The 25,103-nt window shown below is 38.6% G+C and overlaps 2 protein-coding genes across 2 annotated transcripts; both read right to left on the reverse strand.

Annotated features, from left to right (window-relative positions):
• Positions 1–611: 611 nt before the first annotated feature.
• LOC117638365 (7-deoxyloganetin glucosyltransferase-like) lies at positions 612–1,154 on the reverse strand. Its single transcript, XM_034373497.1, has one exon. The coding sequence runs from the start codon at positions 1,152–1,154 to the stop codon at positions 612–614; it is 543 nt and encodes a 180-aa protein (XP_034229388.1).
• An 18,863-nt stretch (positions 1,155–20,017) lies between these two features.
• LOC117636401 (7-deoxyloganetin glucosyltransferase-like) lies at positions 20,018–22,201 on the reverse strand. The gene is made up of 2 exons (XM_034370879.1): positions 21,493–22,201; positions 20,018–21,161 (listed from the first exon to the last, which is right to left on the reverse strand). The coding sequence occupies exons 1-2, from the start codon at positions 22,001–22,003 to the stop codon at positions 20,206–20,208; spliced, it is 1,467 nt and encodes a 488-aa protein (XP_034226770.1). The 5' UTR covers positions 22,004–22,201; the 3' UTR covers positions 20,018–20,205.
• Between the last annotated feature and the right edge of the window lie 2,902 nt (positions 22,202–25,103).

Here is a 25,103-nt window from a genome sequence, read left to right on the forward strand (position 1 = left end):
TTGTAGGACACAATTGTATACAGAAACAGTTTCGATTTGTCTAATTTTTTGCAAGGATGATCTATGAATGTAGACTTGAAAAATAGATTGTCTGGACCTTTGAAAAAAATTTTGTAGGGAACCCTAAGGGATGTGAGTGATCCCTCAATAAGGGGATTGTGTATATATATATATATATATATATATATATATACAGTTCTTCTCTCATCTGGATCTGTACGTTATTACCGTGAGGATGCCAATATAAATTAGAAGGAAAACAAGGAGGAGTAGTAGAAAACACATAGCGTCCGGACCTCCCCATAAAAGTTAGTTATTTGGTACTCCAATACTCACCATTCTCTGTAATTCCTATCTTATTTTTTTAAGTTTTCAATCTCATTTTCATAAGGCTTTTGAGAATGAAAATTGCATGGATAAATGAAATTAAAAATAATTAAAAAAACAAAGTGGGGTGAACCTTTTTTTTTTTTTTTTGGGTCGTAAGGAGGGTGAACGATGAATATAATAGTTTGCCAGTCCCTTAATTTAATTGCTTTTCATATAACAACCAAACCAATACAAATAATAATATCACAAAATTTCAATTTTACTGTATTAATTCGTGCCCTTTATTTTTCATGTAACATAACATGTACCTCTGAGTGGTGTAAGACCTTTGTCAATAAGTTGGCGGTACTGCGTGCAGCCCATGAAGCCGCATGCACTTGCAGTCCAGAACAGAGCCACCGGAATTCCAAGCCTTCACTGGCCTTGATGGCGAATGACATGACACCATCGGAGACAATACAGGTCACCGGTGGGAGGGTCTTGTCAAGACTAAGGTTATCCAGCAGGTTGCGAAATGGTCCTAAGAAAGTCTTGCTTGTGGAGTCGCAAAGAGACAGGATGTCTTGCGTAGCGTCAGCATCTGTAGGAGGCAGACCATCGGGGATGGCTTCAAAACAGAAGTCCTGGGAGACGTGGAGGGCGGAGGGGCCTCGGGATTTGAGCATGCGTTTGTGGTTGTACTCACTGTTGACAAAGGTTATGTGAAAGCCTCTGTGATGTAGGAGCTTTGCAAACTTCATCATTGGGCTTATGTGACCTTGAGCTGGGAATGGGAGACACACAGCATGAGGCCTCTTGCTAACTTCTACTCCGACGCCATCCATTTTCTATTTCTCTCTCTTTTCTGTCTTAATTCTTAGCTCTTAATGTACTGTGTGTGTGATTCAAAATACTACGAGAGATATAAACTTTATAGCAAATCTAGATCTACATTACATCTGTTCTCTTGGCAGTATACATATATAATATTCGAGATATTTTTACCACCATGATCTAGTTTTAACTTCTGTTGGTAGTTTTATTGTTCCCATCTGAATTATTGGATTGGACTCAATGGCCCTGAGTTCCAAGAGATATCGAGGAAATTTCATGTGCCTTCATTTTCAAAGATATCACGTCCACATATATATCTCTCATACACGACATACACTATTAAAAAAATAAAAAATAAAAGAAGTTAATACACTCCTTTAATATAGGGTGCTTATTTTTCCACTTTTCTTTTATCCACTTACACTCCTTTTTATTTTTTTAATACTTTTTACTACAACATACAAGGGAGTGTAAGTAGACAAAAAAGGTGTGGGAACATACAATTTTCAACAAAAGGAAGTGTAAGTAAATAAAAGTGGAGTGGGAAAATTAGCTCCCTTAATATATTGGGCACAAAAGTTGCCAATACAAACTCGTGGATAATACAAGTTAACATTAAAATAAAGAGAAAATTTTAGCAATGCCCCCATGAACTATATAGATATTATTCAACTTTGAAAATGGTTTTGAGTCCCTCTAATCTTTCAAAGCGTGTCTATGTGTCCACTTTCGTTAAGTTTGTTAATTCTTCTATTAAGAAGCCCTTTGTAGAGATTTCTTCTGAGCCATGCTCAAATTGAAGTTTCTCATCACCCTTTTTAGGCTATATGCTCAATCAAATCTTTCCCCCAAAACTTGTTCTCTAACACTGCTCATGTTCTCTAAAATTGATTATACATCGTATTTTGACGAAGTTCTTTACAAATCACCAATTGTTCTTTGTTAGGTTTGTTGTTTTGTTTTATTTGTTCACTCTTATGTGCAGTTAGATCATTGGAAACCTTCTTTTCCCTAGATCCGTTACAAATGTTTACACTATAATCCAGCCTAAAAAACGACTAGTAGTAAGGTAGACACGCCTTCTCCCCTGCCGAAGGAAGATATTTTTCCGAGGTGCTAGACATCTGCCGAACCTAATCCCCAAGACATGTGTCACCACTACAACGACTTGCACAAAGTCCCACATCGAAACTTTGTGCAAGACTCCCATTTTCACTTCCCTATAAATAGGGAACAGTACCCAAGTAAAAAGCGTAACTACTTTCTCACCTTTACTATCACTCTGCCGAAGTTACCACTTATAGCTGACTTAAGCATTGGAGAGCCTTCAGCCGACACCACACCGGTGTCCGAAGCTTCACGACTGCTTCTCCTCCTATGTCTTTTGCAGGTTCATCCCTTACCGAAGGTCCTCACCTTCTCCCCTGCTGAAGACAGACCACATCTCTCTAAGTTGACCCTCACCGAAAAAAAGCATCAACAATTTAGCACCGTCTGTGGGAAGTGACGCTTGAATCCCATTTGGCTCTACCAACCCAGCTGGCTCCTTCTCCCATCAGGCCTCGTCACCTCTTCTTTACCCCATACCCTGCTATGCCGATCGAGGATAGCCACGATACTCCACATCATAACCCCCGCGAGGGTACCTCCCAAAGGAAACCTTCGGCAGATGTCAATCTCCACGCAGAAGTGGAGCTTCTCTGCGCCAGCGTCGCCAAGATGTCTGAGAAATATGAACACCTCCATACCAAGAACGTCGAGCTGGAACATGACTACCGCACCCTAAAGCGTAACTGGGAGAAGGCTCAGGCCCAGGGTTCCTAACATGAGTTTACCCAGGATGTCGAGCATACCCAACCGAACCAGCCAGTGCCCTCTCACCACAGCGCCCCGGTCCAGTCTAGGCTGAGCAGGGGTAAAGGCCCTCTTTACCCAGAGCCAACTAAGTCGAGACTCCTTCACATCGTCCCACTGAATGACCGGCCCCATGAACCGATGAAGGTCTATAGGGATTGCAGGGACCGCCTCTTGGACCTTCAGACAGACCCTATCCCTATCCCTGTTAATCTCAGAGCCCAAAGGTGATGCACCTAGGTCCCTCACCGAAGCCCACGCACCTACCAGCAGGAGAAGGTGCAGGGGACTCGGATAACTGGGAATCGTACCATCCAGAAGACTGAGAGTCTTATCACACTGAGGCGTTTGAAGAATGGGAACCTTACAAGGCTCCTGTCCTCCCGCCCCCTGGACCTTCGACACACGAGACTCTCCCTCATACTGACCCAGCCATGTGGCGTCTCTTCGAGAAGGTCCAGCCCTTGGAGAGCGAGCAGCACCGCAGCCACCAACCCCTCTGGGTGAAGCCACGACCTTGACCCTTTACTGAACGTATCCCCAATTACCACCAGGAGAAAGACATCCAGCCACTCCGCATCGCCTTCTACACTGGCACGAAGGATCCTCTCACCCACATACATTCTTTCCAGTCTGCCCTTTTGTGTAAGGGCCTTAGTGACGAAGGCATGTGCCTCCTCTTCCCTTCCACCCTCAGCGATGCAGCCTTGAATTGATTATACAGGCTGAACCCCGCACCATAAACTCATTTGATAGTCTGAAGCAGAAATTCCTATACCACTTCATGATCCAGATCGATCGCCTATACTTCGCGGACGACCTGTACATGCTTCGGCAGGGTGAGGACAAGCCTTTTCGGGAGTATGCAGCCGGTTTAGCCATGAATACTCTTACTGCCTAGAGACTGATGACCGTGCTGCCTTCGGTGCATTCAAGAGTGGCCTCCGTGAGTCCAACTTCCGCTACTTGGTTCATAGCAACCCTTGGAACACATATGCGGAGCTAATGAAGCAGGCTACAGTTCACGCCAAGGTTGAGTACTTCAACTCTAAGCGTGGCCCAGCCACCCCGGCACGTAGCACTTTTGGTGATCCTCCACCTGCTTCAGTACCCACCCCAGCCCCACCTCAGCATTCTGCTCCCGCCCCAAGTACCCAGGGTACCCCGCAACCAAAAAGGATGGATAGCTACCAGCATACCTTCAGCAATAGCAAGCGTGGCAGACATGGTAACCACCACCAATCCAGTGGAAGCAACCCTCCCAGGACAAGTGATTGGGCCCTACCCCCTTCACACTTAAGCCTAGGTTCGAGATCTTCACCACCCTCAACACCACCTATGAGAATGTCCTGGTGCACGAGGCACCAATGATACCCAAGCCTTCCCCCAGGAGACTGGCCAGGAAGCCTGTGCCAAACACAAGTCTCTTCTGTCGCTTTCATCAGTTCGATGGCCACGATACCAAATCTTGTGTTGCCTTGCGCAACATCATTGAAGGACTTATCTGCGAGGGGAAGCTGGACAAATATTTGCACAAGCCTAAACCAAGGTACCTAGCTACCAACAGTTCTAGAGGCTCACAGCTTTCACCATACCTTCCAAGCGTTGATGCAACTTCTAGCTTGCCAACATGGGGGACTAGGGAATGCCCTACGACTCTCATCGAATCTGGAATACTCGGTCATGATTACACAAAAATCTCACAAGTTCCCAACCCAGAAGTTACTTCTTGATTACGAATTTTGGGGACTACTGTTTACACTATAATCAACCGAGCATATCCATCCTAAAAAACGACTAGGTGCCTTCTCCCCTGCCGAAGGAAAACACTCTTCCGAGGTGCCAGACACCTGTCGAACCTAATCTCCAAGACATGTGTCACCACCACAGCGACTTGCACAAAGTCCCACATCGAAATTTTGTGCAAGGCTCCCATTTTCACTTCCCTATAAATAGGGAACAGTACCCAAGTAAAAAGGTAACTACTTTCTCATATTTACTGTTACTCTGTGAAAGTTACCACTTATAGCTGACTTAAGCATCGAAGAGTCTTCGACCGGCACCGCACTGGTGTCCAAAGCTTGACGACTGCTTCTCCTTCTTTGTCTTCTGCAGGTTCATCCCTTACCGAAGGTCCTCACCTTCTCCCATGCTGAAGACACTCCACATCTCTCTAAGTTGACCCTCACCATAAAAGAGCATCAACAACAAATTTTATTATCACCTTAAGATTTTATTCGATGGTGGGTATTGTTGCGATGATACTTCTTCGGGTGGCGGTGGTAAGGTTCATTTAGGCCCTTTGGTGGCTTTAGGGTTTCGGTTATGTTAGGTTTGTGGGCTTTGTTTGGATTATTCTTAATTGTGGTGATGTAGGCTACTAGTTTTAGTGCGGCTTTTGTCCACTTTGGTCTTCTTTTTAGCATGTTAGTTTGTTGCCTTCGTGGAATTGGTTATTTAGATATCATGTCTTTGATTGTATTGTTGAAAACTATCTAATGAAGTTTCTCTTTGATAAAAAAAAAAAATGTTACGATTTGATTTGACCAACTTAAACCTTAATTGACTTTACCAATTCTTCCCTTAAATCATATTGTAAATGAAAAGAAAAAAAAATGAAAATGGTGAAACTAAAGGAAGAATGAGTCAATCAATTAGAGTTTAAGTAGTTCAAACTAAATCCTAACTTGAATGGACAGAAATGCCCTTAAATTTAACAAACTTAACATAATAAGGCACATTGACATGTTTTGAAAGATTAGAAGAGCTCAAAACCAAATTGAACTTTCAGACAGCAAAGTGGAACAAAGTCTGTAATTCAAGGAGCATTGCTAAAAAGAACCATAAAATAAAATATTTGCAAAGGCGATATCTTGAAAAATTTTGAGCGGATAAGGGAAAATATCGCTCTTTTCTTTTTTGTGTAGTGTTACGGAAACTGTGAAGTGTGCAATGAGTAAAGAAGACTAAGCTCCAAAATTTGTCTTTAACGAAAAAAACAAACACCCTCAAAATAAAAAATTGACTCAGCTCCAAATATACATGTTGGCTACACGAAATCCGCCTCGTTGGCTCCATCCGGATCTACGTCGAAAAACAATCTATTAGAAATTTGGTGGCCCACTTTTTGTCTTTTACTTGGTATTAGAAATGGCTGACAATTTGGTTTTTTCTTTCTTTTGATCAATTTTTTATTTTTGTCTGTGTGTAGAAGATAGAAAATGGAATTGTAAATCAGTAATTATTGGAAATAAAGAAACTAAAATTGTAGTAAATTAATACGGAGAAATATTGACGTGTAGAGTTAATAGAGGCCAATAGATTTGCTATGTCCTTTAGATTGTACTTTGCCCCCATTCATGTACTTGTGGTTATGCAAATAACTGCCTATCATTTAATGAACTTGAAATTGTGATAGAAAAGCAGTAGATTGCACTTATAATTCATGTCTAAAGGTTATTGGTCATAAGGATCAATACAAATACAAATAATCACATAGGGTTAGTATAAACACAGAAATATAGTAACCACAAAAGTTTATTCCAAATAATACGGAGGATTCCACTGGTAACGGCAAACCCACAAGGTGTACATCCATTATAGGCACACATAGCCTAAGAAATTTTGGCAAAAAAGCCTTAAAAAAAATTCAAAAATATACCTCAGTGCACCAAATTACAACTACAAATACAACCTTTTAACACTCACAAGTAGAAAATACAAGTATAGACTACAAACGCACAACAAATTGAAAATAAGTTAATTTTTACAAAAAAAAAAAAAAAACAAATTGCAATACAAATTACGTAAATAAGAGCTGATTCGCTACCACATCGTCACCAAGATAGTCAAGCAAGCACCAAACTTAGCCAAAACAGAGGGCCTTGAGTGGATGGGCCAGGAGCAGAGGCGGGGGAGGGGAGGGGAGGGAAGGACAGGAGAGGGATGGAGGTCGCGGACCCCAAGGAGGCAGCTAAAACTTTTCTCTATTAGGGTTTTCCTTTTTGGCTCTTTGTTTGAAACTTGAAATTCAAAATAAATGAATTATATGAATTAAAAAAACATGTATAAAATAATTATTTCAGTCAATTGAGTCCAACAGGCTGAAGGCCCAGTATTTGATTATTTAAATAAGGCCAGTTAGTCTAAAGTCCACTCCATAGGCCAAACTCTAATTATTAAGTAAATGGTCCTATCTTTTATAACTTTTCTATATGTAATTCAAAAATAAAATTAATAAGAGCATTAGATTTATAACTCAAATCTTTAAAATTATTTATCCTTGCACTCGAGGTCATAGGTTTACTTCTCCCTCCTCAATATTGCTTGTATAAAAAATAATTTTTTTAATTTATAATACATATTTAAATAATCATTTTTTTTTAAGCAAAAGTTCGCATTTAGAATTTCTTCTATTTTCTTCATTTTATTTATAACAAGAAACCTCGTTTCTGATAAACATTTGTTATGATTAATCAAAAGTCATAAAAACTTATAATTTTTTTTTTTTGAAAAAAGAAATTATGATTTCCTTTGAATCAACGATTTACTTATTTATCAACTTCATTGTCGTACCAATAAAAAAAAAAAGTAAAAACACTTTTCACCATTCAAACTCTCTTTAGAGAATATTTCATAAGCAAAGTTTAAATATATATATATATATATATATTTCCCTTCTATTGAGGGATCCCTCAATTAATTTTATTTGAGAGACACCCTTTAGGGTTATCTAAGAAATTTTTTTCAACAATTCAAACTATCTATTTTTTAAATCCACATTCATACATCATCCTTGAAAAACATTAGACAAATTGGAAACCGTTTTGTGTTCTACAAAATCAATGAACACGATGCTTTAAGAAAGTACTAAAATTTCAATAATTCAATTGAGTGGTCAAATGATATCGAATTCAAGTGATTTTTTGTAGAGATGATCTTTGAATAAATATCTACAAAATAGACATTTGGATTAGTGAAATACAATATGGAGTGGGCCCTACAAGGTTGTCCCTAAAATAAGCTTATTTGAGGGAATAATTTTATTTGAGGGACACCTTTTAGGGTACCTTATGAATTTGTTTTTCAAAGACCCGAACAGTCTATTTTTCAAGTCTTCATTCATAAATCATCCTTGAAAAACATTAAACAAATTAAAAATCATTAATACATCTAATTAAGACCAACAAAATCAATAAACACGGTGCTTCAAGAAAGTATTTAAATTTGGTTAATTTTTTTGTTTAAAAAACTTTGCTAGACGATTGAAGTATGCAAAAGTGTATATACCAAAAGTCTTATTGTATATATATTTACATTGGAACACAAAAAAAAAAAAAAAAGGGTTCAAAAGACCAACATGGAGGAAATCAATGGAGAGTACAAATGGTAATAATACTTGGACGGATAATTCTTATCCAAGGTGTAGTGCAAGCAGAAGATGATCGTTTTCCTTCTCCTTCATTTCTCTCTCATGATTTTCTTCCACCATCTTCTTCGACCGATAAAATAAATTCATACTTACAAAGTTACATTACTTGGAAAAGTTACCTCACAAAGATATTTCTTGTCTGATAAAGATTGCTAGCCAATGTAAAATCCATCCAAATTTCAGGACATGTAAAGGTGCCGAGTTCAATGCTTTGTTAACTTAGAATCCTCAAATGAATATTATCATCATTAAGTGCAGGTTCAAGTCCGAAAGACACCTACACATACTGCTTAGTATTATGTTACCCATATGTATATTTAGACTAACTTTTCTTATTATAAAATTTTGAAAACTTTGAAGGGGACTTGGTATTAAAACGTTTTTCAAAATTTTATTGTTTTTAATTTTTAATTAATTTTTAATTCTTTTGACCAAATTCCTCTTTATTTATTGTGGGGTTATAATATCTTAATTTTCAGCTAGTATTTTTATATTCAATGCTATAATTTTCTGTTTAAGGGGATTGGATGTCTGTAAAAGGCTATTCCTAATTCACATTTGACACACAACTAAAGTTTGATTCTCTGTACTTCTCTTCTACTACTTTCATATATATTCTGTAATTTCTACTATTATTTTTGGACAGGTTCAGTGTCTTAGAGGCATATATCTGACTTTGAACGTATGTGCTCATAACACACCTTGATCGTGTATATTTGGGATCGTATCTTCAAGTCTTGTAGACTGTCAGTACTTCCACTCTTAGTATAGGCCGGCATGGCAGTCGCCTAGGGCCTCCAAATCGAAATGGCCGCCAACTTTTATGAACCTCTATATATACATATGTATGTTACTTTAAAAATTATACAATACTAATATTATATTAAGCCCAAGTTCTATTTTTATTTTAAAGCCCAATTATTTACTCTAAAGTTAAAAAATGGAAACTTAATAAGGGACCAATTTTTTTAAAGTTAAACCATTTTAATAAGTCAACCTAGTTGAATAGGTTAACCTAGTAGCATATACGTTAGATGGGAAAATCTGCTGTAATCAACAAAAGAAAAAAAAAAACAAGCAATTTATTATTGAATATCTACTGCAAGAGGAAAATATTTTCGAGGCAGAAAAAGAAGGTAAAAATCCCCAAGACTATTCCTTATATTTTATATTGAAAAATACATGGTAGAACAAATTGAATATGCAAGGTTAATTGATACTTTGGCATCGAAAAATGAATGACGAGTGATGTTTTGATGCATTTTATAAAGTTGTTATGTGAATTACATTTTGTTTGTTTCTTTTTAGGTTACAATTCTGACTTTGAGTTCATATAAGTTTTTTAACTTATCAAAAAACAATAAAAAATCGCACAATTATACTCAGAGAGTAGAAGGCCACATTTTGGTAGCTTGGCAGAACCTTTTCTTTCTAGTTACCGAAGAACCAATTTGAAAAAGTTGAATGGAATTTTTAAATTTGGCTCTTCTAAACAATAAGTCCAATTAAAGTTATACTACCATCGTGTCTTTTTGAGCCACACCAATAATCAATAACAAAAACTAACATTTCAGGTTTAATCCCCAACAAAATTGCCTAAAGTTAGCAAAGAACATCACATTAAATAGAAGGTTTCTCAGTCTCGTAATCATCATCTCCTCCAAAATCCTCTCTCTCATAGTCCTCATTATCCAAGTCTAGAGCCATTTGTAATTTGTTTTGAAGATCAAATGGCCATGTCCAAGACATTTACACTTTGCATTGTTGCTCTCTTGGTGTGCTCAATTTGTTGTGAAACGACGAATGCAAAACAAATCGGTTATGGGACAATGCGCCATGATCAGCCGTTTAGGTGCTGGTGGCAACGATGCATTCCTCCACCATCCAACTCTTATAACAGAGGTTGTGAGAAGGAGAAGGAGTGCAGAGGTGGTAGTCGTAAACTAAAATGAGTCTTCCGAAGCACAACGTATAACCAAGAAGGGGAGACACCGAGAAATGGCGCTTAAAACACTAAAGAGGGATGCCCATTCTTTTACATAAATGTATTTATTATACTACTCTACATCTAGCCATATTGTGAACATGATGTAATAAAGAACAACATTAATTAATCAATTTCTAAAGAGCTCAACGTGTTGGCAATCGTTTTTAATAATTGATTCAAGTTTTTGTTTTCTTTTTTAGTTCACCACATGCAAACATTAAACTACATTTACTTAATCATGCTCCGACGTCATAAGGTAAAAGAATAAACCTATTTGAGGAAGATATGTGAGATTTTCAAAGGACCAATTTTACGCAAGTAAATCTTACTTCTGTGAGAAAAGTAGTTTGCAATTTTGTTGACTAATATGGTAAATTTATCATTCTCGATTGTGAACACTTCATGTGAGATGTTCTATGAATCGGAAATATGTTTGTTGGTGCTATATAACGGACTCGTTCTCTTATGAATCTTTTAAACTGAGAAAATACCAAAGTTACAACCTTTTGGTAGGTCTAAATCTCGTTTAATCCCGAAAACATGTAACATTTGAACATGTCCAATAATGCAGTAATTTTTATTTATTTATTGTATATTATGTGACTACAAATACGCATCTTTGAATTGTTTTCTTTTAGTGGTATTTATAACACGATATTTTTATTTAATTATTTTTTGTCCAACCGATTGGGGAAAGGGGTTTGCACAAATATTCCTTAGGTGCCTGGAGTTCGAACCTCTACCCACAAGGGTGGAGGTGGAAGAGCTCAACGACCTGAGCTATACCCCACTAGAAAACACGAGATTTACATTTAGCATATATTAGTTTATAGAGCTTGATATTTCCATCAATAGGATCGATCAGTTGCTTTGAATATGTTGTAAGATTAAAGAAGAAGTCTCCTTGTCAACTCATAGTGCTACACTGTAATCAAATGAGTATTATTCCATGTCTTCTCTCTATGTCTATGATCATGTAAATTTTTGGGCTGTTCCCCAGTAACTCAAATGAGAATCAATATCATACCAAGGCTATAAATATCGTTATTGACAGGACCAGCCCCGAATTTCCCGAAATCTGAGACGAATCCTATGGAAATTCCGACATCACCCCGATGCTGGGCCCACTTACTAAAGACTGAGACTTTCTATCGAAAATTTGGCAGAGTCTCCCCTGTAATGTGAACAATCCCAAAAATTTCAACCTGCATAAAACACCTTTAAAATCCCAACAGGCAGCACGCACAATATAACTTCATGCAATTCACAAACTTGGCCTTCGGCCTTCATATAAACCGAAACGAAACAAAGCGACAAGATCCACACCACACTCAATAAAAGTTTAACCCGCGGCTGCACCTAAGCATTACCCTAGGCTACCTATGTACCCTCCCTGAGGGATCAAGCCACACGTAGTTCTTTCATACGAAATTTCCCAAAACCATCAACATGCAGTCAATTACAGAAATCTCAAACAAAATCTTTTTCAAACATCATTCGTTCCCAACTCAGTATAATAATCCTTAATTCATCTCTCTAATAATCACATAATCTCCCCATATGCCGGAACTACCAACGCCTCGTATGGGGCCTGTTCGCACCTCGAAAAATCCTACGCCACGTGGGACCTCAGCATCATATCATAATATCTCCCCATACGCCGGAACTACCAACACCACATATGGGGCTTGTCAACACGCCGGAAAATCCTACGTCACATGTGACCTCAACATCATATCACATAATCTCCCCATAGCCAGGATTACCAACGCCACGTATGGGGTCTGTCAACATGCCGAAAAATCCTACGCCACGTGTGACCTCAAAATAATATCACAATATCTCCCCATAAGCCGGAACTACCAACGCCACGTATGGGGTCTCCAGGACTCTGTTTTACGATCCGTCGACTCCCATACGATCCTAAGAATGTCTAGATTAACATATTATAAATCTAAGACTATCCAACGGTTTACACCTATCGAACCCGGATAACGCACAATATGCGATATCTGTTCGAGACTCAAATGGTATCCAAATTGAAATCCGAGCACACCTACGCGCTCAAGACAACAAGGGGATCGCATCGGGACACAATGCCCCTTTTTCTACAGTGTCCATGAGCCGCCACATGCGATGGTAGAGCGTGGGTGTCCAAAGCGATTAGGCATCGCCGGAAATTCTCAAAATCATGGCTCAAGGTTCCTACCCTACGTATAACACCATATTTGGAACCACTTTTGTTCTTGGACCTACCCCAAAAACTGACCGGAAGTGGCCGAAACCGCGATCCCAAAATCGGCAGAAATCTAATTCGAAAATGAAGCTACCTATGCTCAAAATCGATGCAATCATACCCAACCATTAGCCAGATTACGAAGAATGGATGAATTTCCATACCTTGATCACCAACAATGGCGGTCGGAGGAGAGAGATCGGAGCCGGCAAAGATCGAGCGAAAACCGGCCTAAAATCAACTTTTTTCGGTGGCTAGAGCGGCGGCCGATGTCGGGAAAGGGCTGGGTCGTGACGCCTAGGCTAAGCCGGCCCTTTTGACACCGGTCCCGTCCGCAGCTGTGGCCGGTGGCTGGAGTTTCGAAGAGAGAGAGAGACCGTCGGGGAGAGAGAGAGAGAGAGAGAGAGAGAGAGAGAGAGAGAGAGAAATCTGATTTGTTGATATTTTCCTTCTCTTTTTAGAATCGATAAACGACATTGCCAACCTGATTCTTCGAGAGGAATATCAGAAAGGATCATTTTTACCGAATTGTAATCATTATCTACCTCTCTCTACCATGAACCATTTCTGATTTTAATGAAAGATTTACACTCGAACAGCTCACGTGAGATGAGACCCTAAGACACTCTCTCCATCTCTACAAATAGGATTACCAGATCCATCTGGGTCTCATCCTTGGACTTGACCACAGTATTCCCACCACACACAAGCCTCCTTTTGTGAGAGAATTACGGCTATCTTAATCTTTTCCACACTTGTGATTTCGATTATTCCAACGCCGTTTTTCAGATCATGGATCACATGATCCAACATCAGGAAGTTACTCTTCCCAAAGAAAGGTTGAGCTCTTAGTATCTTCAACTCAATGCTCAGTGCACTCAATCGAAAAATTAGTAACATGTTCAGGCAATGGAGGATCCCTAGAAGCAGGTTGAGCAACTCCATGTCCTCCTGCCTATACGAACTCAGCAAACAACTTTATCACAGGAACATCCAACTGTACAGTAGGTACAGGTGTTGCCCCATGCAAAACCTCCGGCTTCTACTCACTCTTCCGGAACTTCTGAAACAACCTCGATCTGTGGTAAAGCTCTGGCTCTACTCCTGCCTCAAAGGCCTATGTATCTTCCCTCTTCATCTTCCTCAAATTGGTTCCATTTCCAGAAATATGGGTAGAAGTAACCCAAGTCGCCAGTCAAACTCATAGTGGCCAGTATTTTAAGAAATTTTGGAGCTAAAATTCACCGTTTAAACTGGAGAACTCGGAATGAATGATCACTGACTTATGTAAAGGGGAATGATGAGAACACTTAGCAACAAACATCTCAGCAATCGGAGGTCGGACGAAGCCAGTACCACGCTGAGATATACTTCATGCGGCGAGCTCGCGTGAGAGAGCAAGGAAGAAGAACCATAATGTTCCACTCCTGTCAATTGTGGTATTCATGCCCACGCGAATAAAATGATACTTCACCCAATATCGCAACTTCTCAATTTAATTCGCCACGACCCTCCTTTGGTTAAACTCACCACTCCTTCACTTCTATGTAATTTACCCCAAGAAATTTCTTTAATATCTTTCTCTGTATTTTTCCTTCGTAAAATAATTTGAATTTTGAAAGTTCCCGACAATTTTTATCTCACCTCCGCAGATCCAGTACTTTCAGCATTTCCGCTTTCCTTCCATAGGATATTGACAAATGACAATTTTGATAGACACTTTTCTAGAAACGTGACACCTTTAAGTGTAATTATCAATATACAAACTCAAACAATGCCAAAGAACCTCATGCGGAGCCCAGGCATGGTTATTATGATCTTTCGAAGGTGATACCCCTACAATCAGTACCTCAAAGCAACAAGAATCTTGCAGCAATTCATCCCAATCCACAATGAACTCCTCTTGGAACTTAAATCCACTCATACTGACTACTTGTCAGTGTACCACCATGTTCCTTTATAAAGTCTAAATCCTCCAACCCCCTTTCATACTAACCACCACGATGGAAGTTTAGTAGTAAGTAAGCATAATGATCTCCCCTTACTACTATATTCCCCTTCCATATTCCCCATAATATCCCCTTGTCTTTCCAAGATTGCCAACTTATGGAGCATCTTAAATACCATTTATGACATCCTTAGCGCCAAAAAGGTGTCATTCCGTGTCGGAACACGTCATCCAGCCAAAACTTAAGGATGCACACAAGGTGCGGGGTCTACAAGAAATTGAACCTAAACCTCTGATACCAAGTTGAAAGGACCCGCCTCGAATTTCCCGAAACCCGAGACGAATCCTGTGGAAATTCCGACATCACCCCGATGCCGGGCCCACTTACTAAAATCGTGACTTTCTACCGAAAATTTGGCAGAGTCTTCCCTGTAATTTGAACAATCCCAAAAATTTCAACCTACATAAAACACATTTAAAATCCCAACAGGCAGCACGCACAATATAACTTCATGCAATTCACGAACTCGGCCTTCGGCCCTCATATAAACCAAAACGAAACGACAAGATCCGCACCACACACTAAAAGTTTAACCGGCGGCTGTACCTAGGCATTACCCTACGCTGCCTACGTGCCCTCGTTGAGGGATCAAACCACACGTAGTTCTTTCATATAAAATTTTCCAAAACCATCAACATGCAATCAATTACAGAAATCCCAAACAAAATCTTTTTCAAACATCATTCGTTCCCAACTCAGTATAATAATCCTTAATTCATCTCTCTAATACTCACATAATATCCCCATACGCCGGAACTACCAACGCCACGTATGAGGTCTGTCAACACGTTGAAAAATACTACGCCATGTGTGACCTCAACATAATATCACAATATCTCCCCATACGCCGGAACTACCAACGCCACGTATGGGGCCTGTCCGCACGCCGGAAAATTCTACGCCACGTGGGACCTCAACATCATATCATAATATCTCCCTATACGCTGGAACTACCAACGCCACGTATGGGCCTGTTAACACGCCGAAAAATCCTACATGTGTGACCTCAACATAATATCACAATATCTCTCCATACGCCGAAACTACCAATGCCACGTATGGGGCCTGTCCGCACGCCAGAAAATTCAACGCCACGTGGGACCTCCACATCATATCACAATATCTCCCCATACGCCGGAACTACCAATGCCACGTATAGGGTCTGTCTGAACGCCGGAAAATCCTACGATATGTGAGACCTCACAATCATAGGATGGTACATAAGGTAGTGCTTATAGCACTTCCAATTGACATACTCTCAATTATCTAAACTAATAATAAAGGTATTCTCAATTTAGAGATACCTGTCTATAGTAGACTGCAACGTAATTTAATTAGGAAAATAATAGTATTTTTAGACCAATGATCATGCACATAAACATAAATTTCATAATTTCAATTATTAAAATAATATCCAATAGTTTCCTTCGATAATAATAAACACTCTAAAAGTCTCAACCTAGTCAACAAGCTCAACAACGCTCAAGACCTATCACTAGGGTCATTATAATCCTCCTAGGAAGGTAAAACTACCTCGGAAGACTCACGGTCAGCCAAGGGTCAAACTACCCAAACTTAGTCAAATGGGCCCATGGGGCCCACGACCTCCAGATTCCAATCCAAAAGTTCCTATGTGTTCGACAAGGCTTAGGACACACGTCCTGCAAGTTTGGTCCAGTTCGGAAGGTCGGATGGCTCATGATCGCACGATTGGACGGTTATTGTAAACCTAGCCCTGGGGTTGGCATTTTCGGAGTATCCAGGACTCCGTTTTACGATTCGTCGACTCCCATACGATCCTAAGAATGTCTAGATTAACATATTATAAATCTAAGACTATCCAACAGTTTACACCTATCGAACCCGGATAACGCACAATATGCAATATCTGTTCGAGACTCAAACGGTATCCAAATTGAAATCCGAGGACACCTACGCGCTTTAGACAACAAATGGATCGCATCGGGACACAATGCCCCTTTTTCTAAGGTGCCCATGCACCGCCACACGCGCCGGCAGCGGGTGGGTGTCCAAAGCGATTAGGCATCGCCGGAAATTCTCAAAATCATGGCTCAAGGTTCCTATCCTAGGTATAACACCCTATTTGGAACCACTTTTCTTCTTGGACCTACCCCCAAAAACTGACCGAAAGTGGCCGGAATCGCAATACCAAAATCGGCCAAAATCCAATTCGAAAATCAAGCTGCTACGCTCAAAATTGATGCAATCCTACCCAACCATCAGCTAGATTATGAAGAATGGATGAATTTCCATACCTTGATCGCCAACAATGGCGACCGAAGGAGAGAGATCAAAGCCGGCGAAGATCGAGCGAAAACCGGCCTAAAATCACTTTTTTCCGGCGGCTGGAGCGGCGGCCAATGTAGGGGAAGGGTCGGGTCGTGATGCCGAGGCTGAGCCGGTCCTTTTGGCACCGGTCCTGTCCGCAGCCGTGGCCGGTGGCCGGAGTTTCGAACAGAGAGAGAGAGAGACTGTCGGGGAGAGAGAGAGAGGGCACGCGAAGGGGAGAGAGAGAGAGAGAGAGAATTCTGATTTTATCAAACCCTTTTTGCTAAAATTACGGTTATGCCACTGAGGGTATTTTGATCGTATCTCTCTCGTTACAACTTCGATTTGAGCACACCACGTGTCTACGGACTCATCTCTCCGTGCTCTACCCAACAGTATAGTCGAAATTCCCAAATTCCTTCCCGGTAAAAAAGTCAACTTTAAACCTAATAAAATATTCTATGGGCAAAATGGTATTTTCTGTGAATAAATTAGTATTTACTAATTTATTTAGGACTGGGTCGTTACAGTTATTTTGCTTATCCAAGTCTCAACCAAGTTTTAACTGTGGGTTATGTTGAATTTCGGTCAAAGGTGTCGAGTGCAATGCTTTGTTAACTTAGGATCCTCAAATGAATACTATCATCACTAAGTGCAGGTTCAAGTCCAAAAGGCACCTACACATACTGCGTAGTATTATGTTACCCATATGTATATTTAGACAAACTTTTTTTATTGTAAAATTTTACTCTAAAATTTAAAAAATGGAAACTTAATAAGGGACCAATTTTTTTAAAGTTAAACCAGTTCAATAAGTTAACCTAGCTAAATAGGTTAACCTAGTAGCATATACGTTAGATGGGAAAATCTGCTCTAATCAACACAACAACAAAAACAAGCAGTTTATTATTGAATATCTACTGCAAGAGGAAAAGATCTTTGAGGAAGAAAAAGAAGGTAAAAACCCCCAAGACTATTCCTTATTTTTTATATTAAAAAATACATGGTAGAACAAATTGAATATGCAAAGTTAATTGATACTTTGGCATCGAAAAATGCGTGACGAGTGATGTTTTGATGCATTTTATAAAGTTGTTATGTGAATTACATTTTGTTCGTTTCTTTTTAGGTTACAATTCTGACTTTGAGTTCATATAAGTTTTTTAACTTATCAAAAAAAAAAAAAAAACGCACAAATATACATAGAGAGTAGAAGGCCACATTTTGGTAGTGTGGCAGAACCTTTTCATTCAAGTTACTGAAGAACCAATTGGAAAAAGTTGATTGGAATTTCTAAATTTGGCTCTTCTAAACCATAAGTCCAATTAAAGTTATACTACCAGTGGTCGCTTTGAGACACACCAATAATTAATAACAAAAAATAACAATTCAGGTTTAATCCCCAACAAAATTTTCTAAAGTTAGCAAAGAACATCACATTAAATTGAAGGTTTCTCAGTCTCGTAATCATCATCTCCTCCAAAATCCTCTCTCTCTCTCTCTCTCTCTCATAGTCCTCATTATCCAATTCTAGAGCCATTTGTAATTAGTTTTGAAGATCAAATGGCCATCTCCAAGACATTTACACTTTGCATTGTTGCTCTTTTGGTGTGCTCGATTTGCAGTGAAATGACGAATGCAAAAGATATCGGTTATGGGTCAATACGCCGTGATCAGCCGTTTGGATGCAGGGGGCAAAGTTGCATTCCTCCACCATCCAACTCTTATAATAGAGGTTGTGAGAAGGAGAATGAGTGCAGAGGTGGTGGTCGTAAACTAGAATGAGTTCTCTGAAGCACAACATATAACCAAGAAGGGGAGACACCAAGAAATGGCACTTAAAACACTAAAAAGGGATGCCCATTCTTTTACATAAATGTATTTATTATACTACTCTACATCTAGCCATATTGTGAACATGATGTAATAAAGAACAACATTATTGAATCAATTATAGAAAATCATTACACATTGTGATAAAAACATATTCCATGAGGAAAAAATGGTATGATTTTTCTTACCCTACAGTTCTTCATTGACACAAATGGAAAATGCATAAATATGTGATGCATAAACATATAGCCTATAGCTTAAGTTCATATCATCTATGATTCTTTGACAGGTATGGATCAGGATTCAGGTGGAAAGTTATATCAATGATTCTTGGTTACGAACGCAAAAATTACTATATATATATATATATATTTTACGAACAATTATTAGTATATATTTTCGCTTCTTCATAAGATGATCACCTCGTTTATTGCCAGGAATAAATTAACGAGATGGTCGACATGCATCAAATATTGTTAAACGGGTGCTTTGATTTTTTTGTTTTTATTGATGTATGATACTTGTCTATTGGTTGCCAGCACATTGTGTTGACGTAGCTTTGTTTTGGATGGGCTCGCCACATAATAGGATGTTTATACATTCAAAATAAAGTTACATCACTACAATGTGCGCACCATAATTAAGATCAAACTCATCACAAATATATTCCGTCCTCATATTTATGTGCGTTGAATAACATAAAAATGTCTCCCAGACAACTATAACTGGACAAATGACAAGTTGGTAAATTTCATCATCATTTGAATAAATAGCCGATCTACATATATAGTGTGGTCATCAGACTAACCAAGTACCCTACCCCTCCCACCAAAAGCAGTCAGAAGAAACGCATCCCCCACACCCCCACCCCCACCCCCACCTATGTTTCCGTCCTCTATATCATCAGTAACAATATCATCAGCTTCTTTAAACCAGGACCTAGCACTTCCTATATTCAAAGAACCTCACAATATGGCTTTTGTTAAAAATATAAAATTTAATTAATAAATAAATATAAATAATAATAAAAACCAGTCCTTTTGAGTATGGGTTTTCCTTAAGGAATTTAATCATGATTTTTTGTCATGATGGCACGTGAATTGACATTGCACGAGTTATGGATGACGTCAACAGTCTAATGGGGTACACACTTCTTGTTGAGATGAAACTACTTTGCACCAATTGTTGGGGCCATTTCTTAAATTGTACAAGTATGGTTGATAATTTGGTCGTCGTATGTTGAATGGATGACAAAGACAATATTTTTATTTTATTTTATACAAGTGATATCGGGGAGTGAAAAATCAATCCTAAGACTTCGGGTGCATGAGTAAATGCTCTTAATCACTTGAGCTACAAACTCCCTGCACAATGACAATTTTTTACATGTAAATAAATTAAAAACTACATACCCCCAATAACTCTATGACAAGTTCTCCAAGCCAATGGGCCCTTGTTTGAGCTGCTTAACCAACATATCAAAGTTAGTGTAAGAAGATCCACCAGTTCTTGTAGCTGCTTCTGCCTTCTTCTTCCATTCCATAGCCTTTTCCCTCATCTTCTTCCCTTTCTCACCCTCCATCAACTCTCTCACAAGCCTCTCCACCTTCTCTCTCTTCACTTTTGTGTCAATCTCCATCCCAAACCCCCACTTATTACATAAATAAAAGCAGTTGGTTTGTTGCTCTGCAAAAAAAGGCCAACAAATTAATGGCACTCCCTCACAAATGCTTTCCAAAGTTGAATTCCAACCACAATGTGTTAAAAAGCCTCCAATTGATGGATGCTTAAGAAGTTCCTCTTGTGGACCCCATTCCAAAAACAAGCCTCTTTTCTTTGTCTCCTCCATGAAATCTTCATTTGAAAAAATCTCTTCTCCACCATCTACAAGATTTGGCCTAATGACCCATAAAAATGGATATTTGCTATTGGCAAGTCCCCAAGCAAACTCAGCCAATTGTTCTTTAGTCATTATTACTAGGCTTCCGTAGTTGACATACACCACTGATTGAGGCTCTCTCTTATCTAACCAGTCCAAGCATTTCTTGTCTTCCTTCCACAAATTTGAATCAATTGAGTCCAAGTGATGTGTTGTGGACATGTTGTGTTGAAGGAGTGATAGTGGACCAATGGTGTAGAGCTGGGGGAACTTTGTTGTGATCACATCCAAGAATTCTTTCTCCAATTCATCAAATGTGTTGAGGATCACACCTTGAGCTTTCATGGCAATCTCTATTGCTTGTATGTTGTAGTTGAACATTGTATCACCACGATTCGTTGTTCGGAGGAAGGTGGGGAGATCTTTCAATCGAATTCCTTCCATTGCGGGTATCCAATCAATCACGGTATCAAGAAAGCCAGTACTTAAGTCGCTATCATCTGCACATAATTGAAGCATTCTGCACCTCTTATTTGTGCATTTCCAAAATCAAACCCAAAGTTGAAATTGCAAAATGATACATAAAATATGTGATTTTGTTATTCATAAAATAGAGATAAAGCGTAATGTCCTATTAACGGACTTATAGAACAATCAACATGAACAATGATTTAGTTTGGATGTTCATGTAGAAGTTTCTTATGTTGTCAGACAATTTGGTCAGACAATTTGAAAAACTCAAAGTATCTTATGTTGCCAGACTACTTGTTTGCTTGAATAAAAAAGTGTTCATGTTAGGAATCACCATATGCTAGTTAGCTAGAAGGATACCTTTCAATGGAAAATAACCTCTTTCTACTAGATCTTCATAGTGTAGATACCCCAACATACCACAACCACTAGGTGTGAATAGAAGCATCTCCGGGATGCCAAATTCTTGAGCAACTTGTAAGGTGAAGCCCATCACTCCATCAGAAACAATACAACCTACAGCTGGCACATCCGACCACGACGAAGCCTTGTTGAGTTTTTTGATGAGGTCTCTGAATGAACGCTGGCCCTCAACCGGCATGGCTCTGCACAACTCCGGGAGGTCAAGTATCCCTCGTTGGTTCGTCGGTGGCAAGCCATCGGATATAGTTTCGAACTGGAAATCCTCTGCGCCATTGAGAGCATCTGAGCCTCTAGATTGAAGTAAGCGATTGTAGTTGAACTCTGTGTGGACGAAGGTTATATAGAATCCTTTGAAATGGAGAAGCTTTGCAAGTTTGAGCATTGGGTTTATGTGGCCTTGAGCTGGAAGAGGGATACAAACTGCATGAGGCTTCATCATAGAGCTCATTTGTTCACGATTGATTTGGGAAATGGGAATTTCATGAGCTGGAAGAGGGATACAAGTCTCAGTTCATGTTCAATAGATTATCAACATAGTGGGAATTTCATGATTCCACACACGACAAACACATTAGATGGAGAAAGAAAGAAAAAAAAGCACGCTTATAATAAAGTAGACAAAGACAAGAGACTTATCTGAAGGCAAACTTTTCTTCTTATTGTATTAATTCTTATAGTCGATTGGTGGAATCTATATCCAAACATAAAACTCATGGAGAGATTGTGGGACCAGAATTTATAGGATCATGCCACGTGTTTATAATATATGATAAGATCAGACAGTCCTACGACTAGCGAAATGTTACAGAGGTGGTACACAAAGTGATTTATAAATATGGTCTCCTTCATATTATTATCCTCAACTTAATCACCTGGATCGCACACTTGATAGATTAGGCCAATTAGGCCAATTAGACCTCTTCAATTGTGGAGTTTCATCTCAATAGGTATCCGTGCTATTATTAGAGTAAGCCATGTATTTTTATATTGTAAATTGTTGTGGTAATTATCTAAAGCTTAATGTGATTGATCACTCTATTATTTATCTTCATAATCATTTTCCTCCATCCCATTGCCCACCCCATCAGATGCAAACCATCCGCAAGAGTTTCTGAGAAAAAACAAGAAGCAAAAAAAAAAGGGTGAACGCAATATGATTGGTAAAAGAATGTTTCCTCCGGCAACAGAGCTGTTATTACAAAGTATGGAGGATTCTAGTACCGAACCACAAGTTCAATATAGAGAAAATTGGCTTCTGCGTCAGAAAATGAAGATGACTGAAATCACTAAATTCAAAACCCCACCAAAACGCCCCAAATTATCATCCCAAACTTGACCTTGTAACCTCGTATGCCATGAAGCATGCTGCATTGGCTGGAACACTTCTAGCCATAGCCGGTCCAAAGCCCTTGTAAAGGCCTTAGATGAGGCCAGGATCTTTCTAAACGCATCAATTGAGCCCGAAAACTTGGGATTTTTGTAATTGTTTGAACTGAAAATGGACAAAAGCCCATTTAGGGATTTTTTTATGAGAATCTAAAATTGCACAAGGACTCAAGCCCAGTACCGACACACCCCATGCGATTTCTTAGTTTGACTTTCGAAAAGAGACGTTGGATAATCTTTCAAACAAGTTTTTATCCGGGTAAAGGCGCGAAGTTTCAGACAAAGAACCAGATCGTGACTTCGACAAAGCCAAAGTTGAAATTGCAAAATGATAAAAAAAAAAAATTGATTTTTGTTATTCATAAATAGAGATAAAGGCTAATGTTCTATTGACAGACTTATAAAACAGTCAATATGAAAAATAATTTAGTTTGGATGTTCATGTCACTAAACATGCTTTAGATTCACAATATAAGTACCTTATATTGTCAGACAATTTGGCAGTAGAACATTTTCGAAAGATGGAACCCAAATTATAGTGCACGAAAAAGTAAGTTATATATATATTCACTATTATAATCTTCTACAGAGAATCCCTTCCGTAAGAGAGTGAGGCTCCCCTACAGGAGCCGAACGTTCCTTCAAGAATAGATGGGGAATTAGTAGGAACCCCAAATCCCCAATGTTTTTTTGCGCTGTCTATAAGAAGTTGTGGTGCAGTGTCCGGAATCATTTAGCCATTTGACTGTTATTATAAAAATTGTTATTCTTTAAAACAATGTGTTCCGTAAACAATAACAACCTATTTATTTTACGGATTTTTGTAGAAATATAACCTGAACTTATACCTCAGTTTCCATTTGTCACATTAAAGAAAATTTTAAGGGAAATGTCATCTTAATTTTTCAAAATCCATGATTTGTCATCTGACTTTAACACCATCCATTTTTAAGGGTATTTTAAAAAAATGAGAGAAAAAAGAGACCTCTCTCACTTTCTCCCCAACCCCACCCGCCCCCAAAACACATCGCATATGACTCTCTCTCTCTCTCTCTCTCTCTCTCTCTCTCTCTCTCAATGAGCATGCATAAAAAGTTTTATGGTGTTCATTGAGCATGAAAATGGAAAAAATTTCAATATGCAAATGGAAAAATACCAAAAAGAAAAAAGAAGAAAAAGGTGACTCAGTTTGGGTGAGCTGAGTGAATTTATGTGTGGAAGGTATGTGTTTCATGGTAGATAGAGAATGAGGAAGGGGTTGTGATAAGGGAAGGGGGAATGGATTTCATGGTGGACGGGGTTGGTTGACGGTGGGGCACATGGGATTGGAGAAGGTGAGACATTTTTTTTTCCCCATTTTAATTGTTTAAAATATATTAAAAAAATTATAATGATTTTTTCATTTTTAAAATACCCTTGAAAATGCAAAGACTAAAATACCCTTAAAATTGATGGAAAATTGAATGGTGTTAAAATCAGATGACAAATCATGAATTTTGAAAAATTAAGGTGACATTTCTCTTAAAAATTTCTTTACAAAAACCACTTTATTTTATCACAATGGTAATTGAACAATATTTTATTTGCGAGAATTTGAGGGAATCATTTTCAATCCAAAAAAGTTGTTCGCATTAACTTACTAATAATTAGCACTTGCGAAGTATATATATAGGTTGTCTATTGCAGCCAATTTTAATGTCATATAATTATAATTTGGCATATTTTTGATATACCCCATGAAAGTGTATTTGTGTCTCACTTTGCTCCCTAAAACTCATTTTGTCTCACTTTACCCTATTTTTAACACATACTTGTCTCACTTCCCATTTTTCAAAAAATATTAATTTTAAATTCAAAATTCAAAATTCAAAATTCAAAATTCAAAATTCAAAATTCAAAAATTCAAAATTTAAATGAGATTAAATATTAAAAACATAAATAAGTTAAAAATAATTTGAAACTTGAGATCCATAAAAAAAATTGTAAAGAAAATTAATTTTTAAGAAAAAAGAAGCTTAAAACAAAAACAAAAAATGCATCCCTACCCTTGTACCATTTCCTCCCCATCTGCCTCCCCCTCTGCTCCCGTCCTCCTCTTCTCTCTCTCTCTATGTGTTACTAGCGACCCAAACCTCAGGCCCCCCCCCTTAGACCCTCTCTCT

The sequence above is a fragment of the Prunus dulcis genome, chromosome 8, assembly GCF_902201215.1.
Source record: "Prunus dulcis chromosome 8, ALMONDv2, whole genome shotgun sequence".
Classification (NCBI taxonomy): domain Eukaryota; kingdom Viridiplantae; phylum Streptophyta; class Magnoliopsida; order Rosales; family Rosaceae; genus Prunus; species Prunus dulcis.

What these genes read in the sequence shown, in the direction of transcription:
- LOC117636401 (XM_034370879.1), bottom strand. Translation starts at nt 22,003, where the DNA reads ATGAGCTCTATGATGAAGCCTCATGCAGTTTGTATCCCTCTTCCAGCT. An exon ending in AGGTTATTTTCCATTGAAAG is followed by an intron (nt 21,162 to 21,492) that starts GTATCCTTCTAG and finishes AATTATGTGCAG; the next exon opens with ATGATAGCGACTTAAGTACT.
- LOC117638365 (XM_034373497.1), bottom strand. Translation starts at nt 1,154, where the DNA reads ATGGATGGCGTCGGAGTAGAAGTTAGCAAGAGGCCTCATGCTGTGTGT.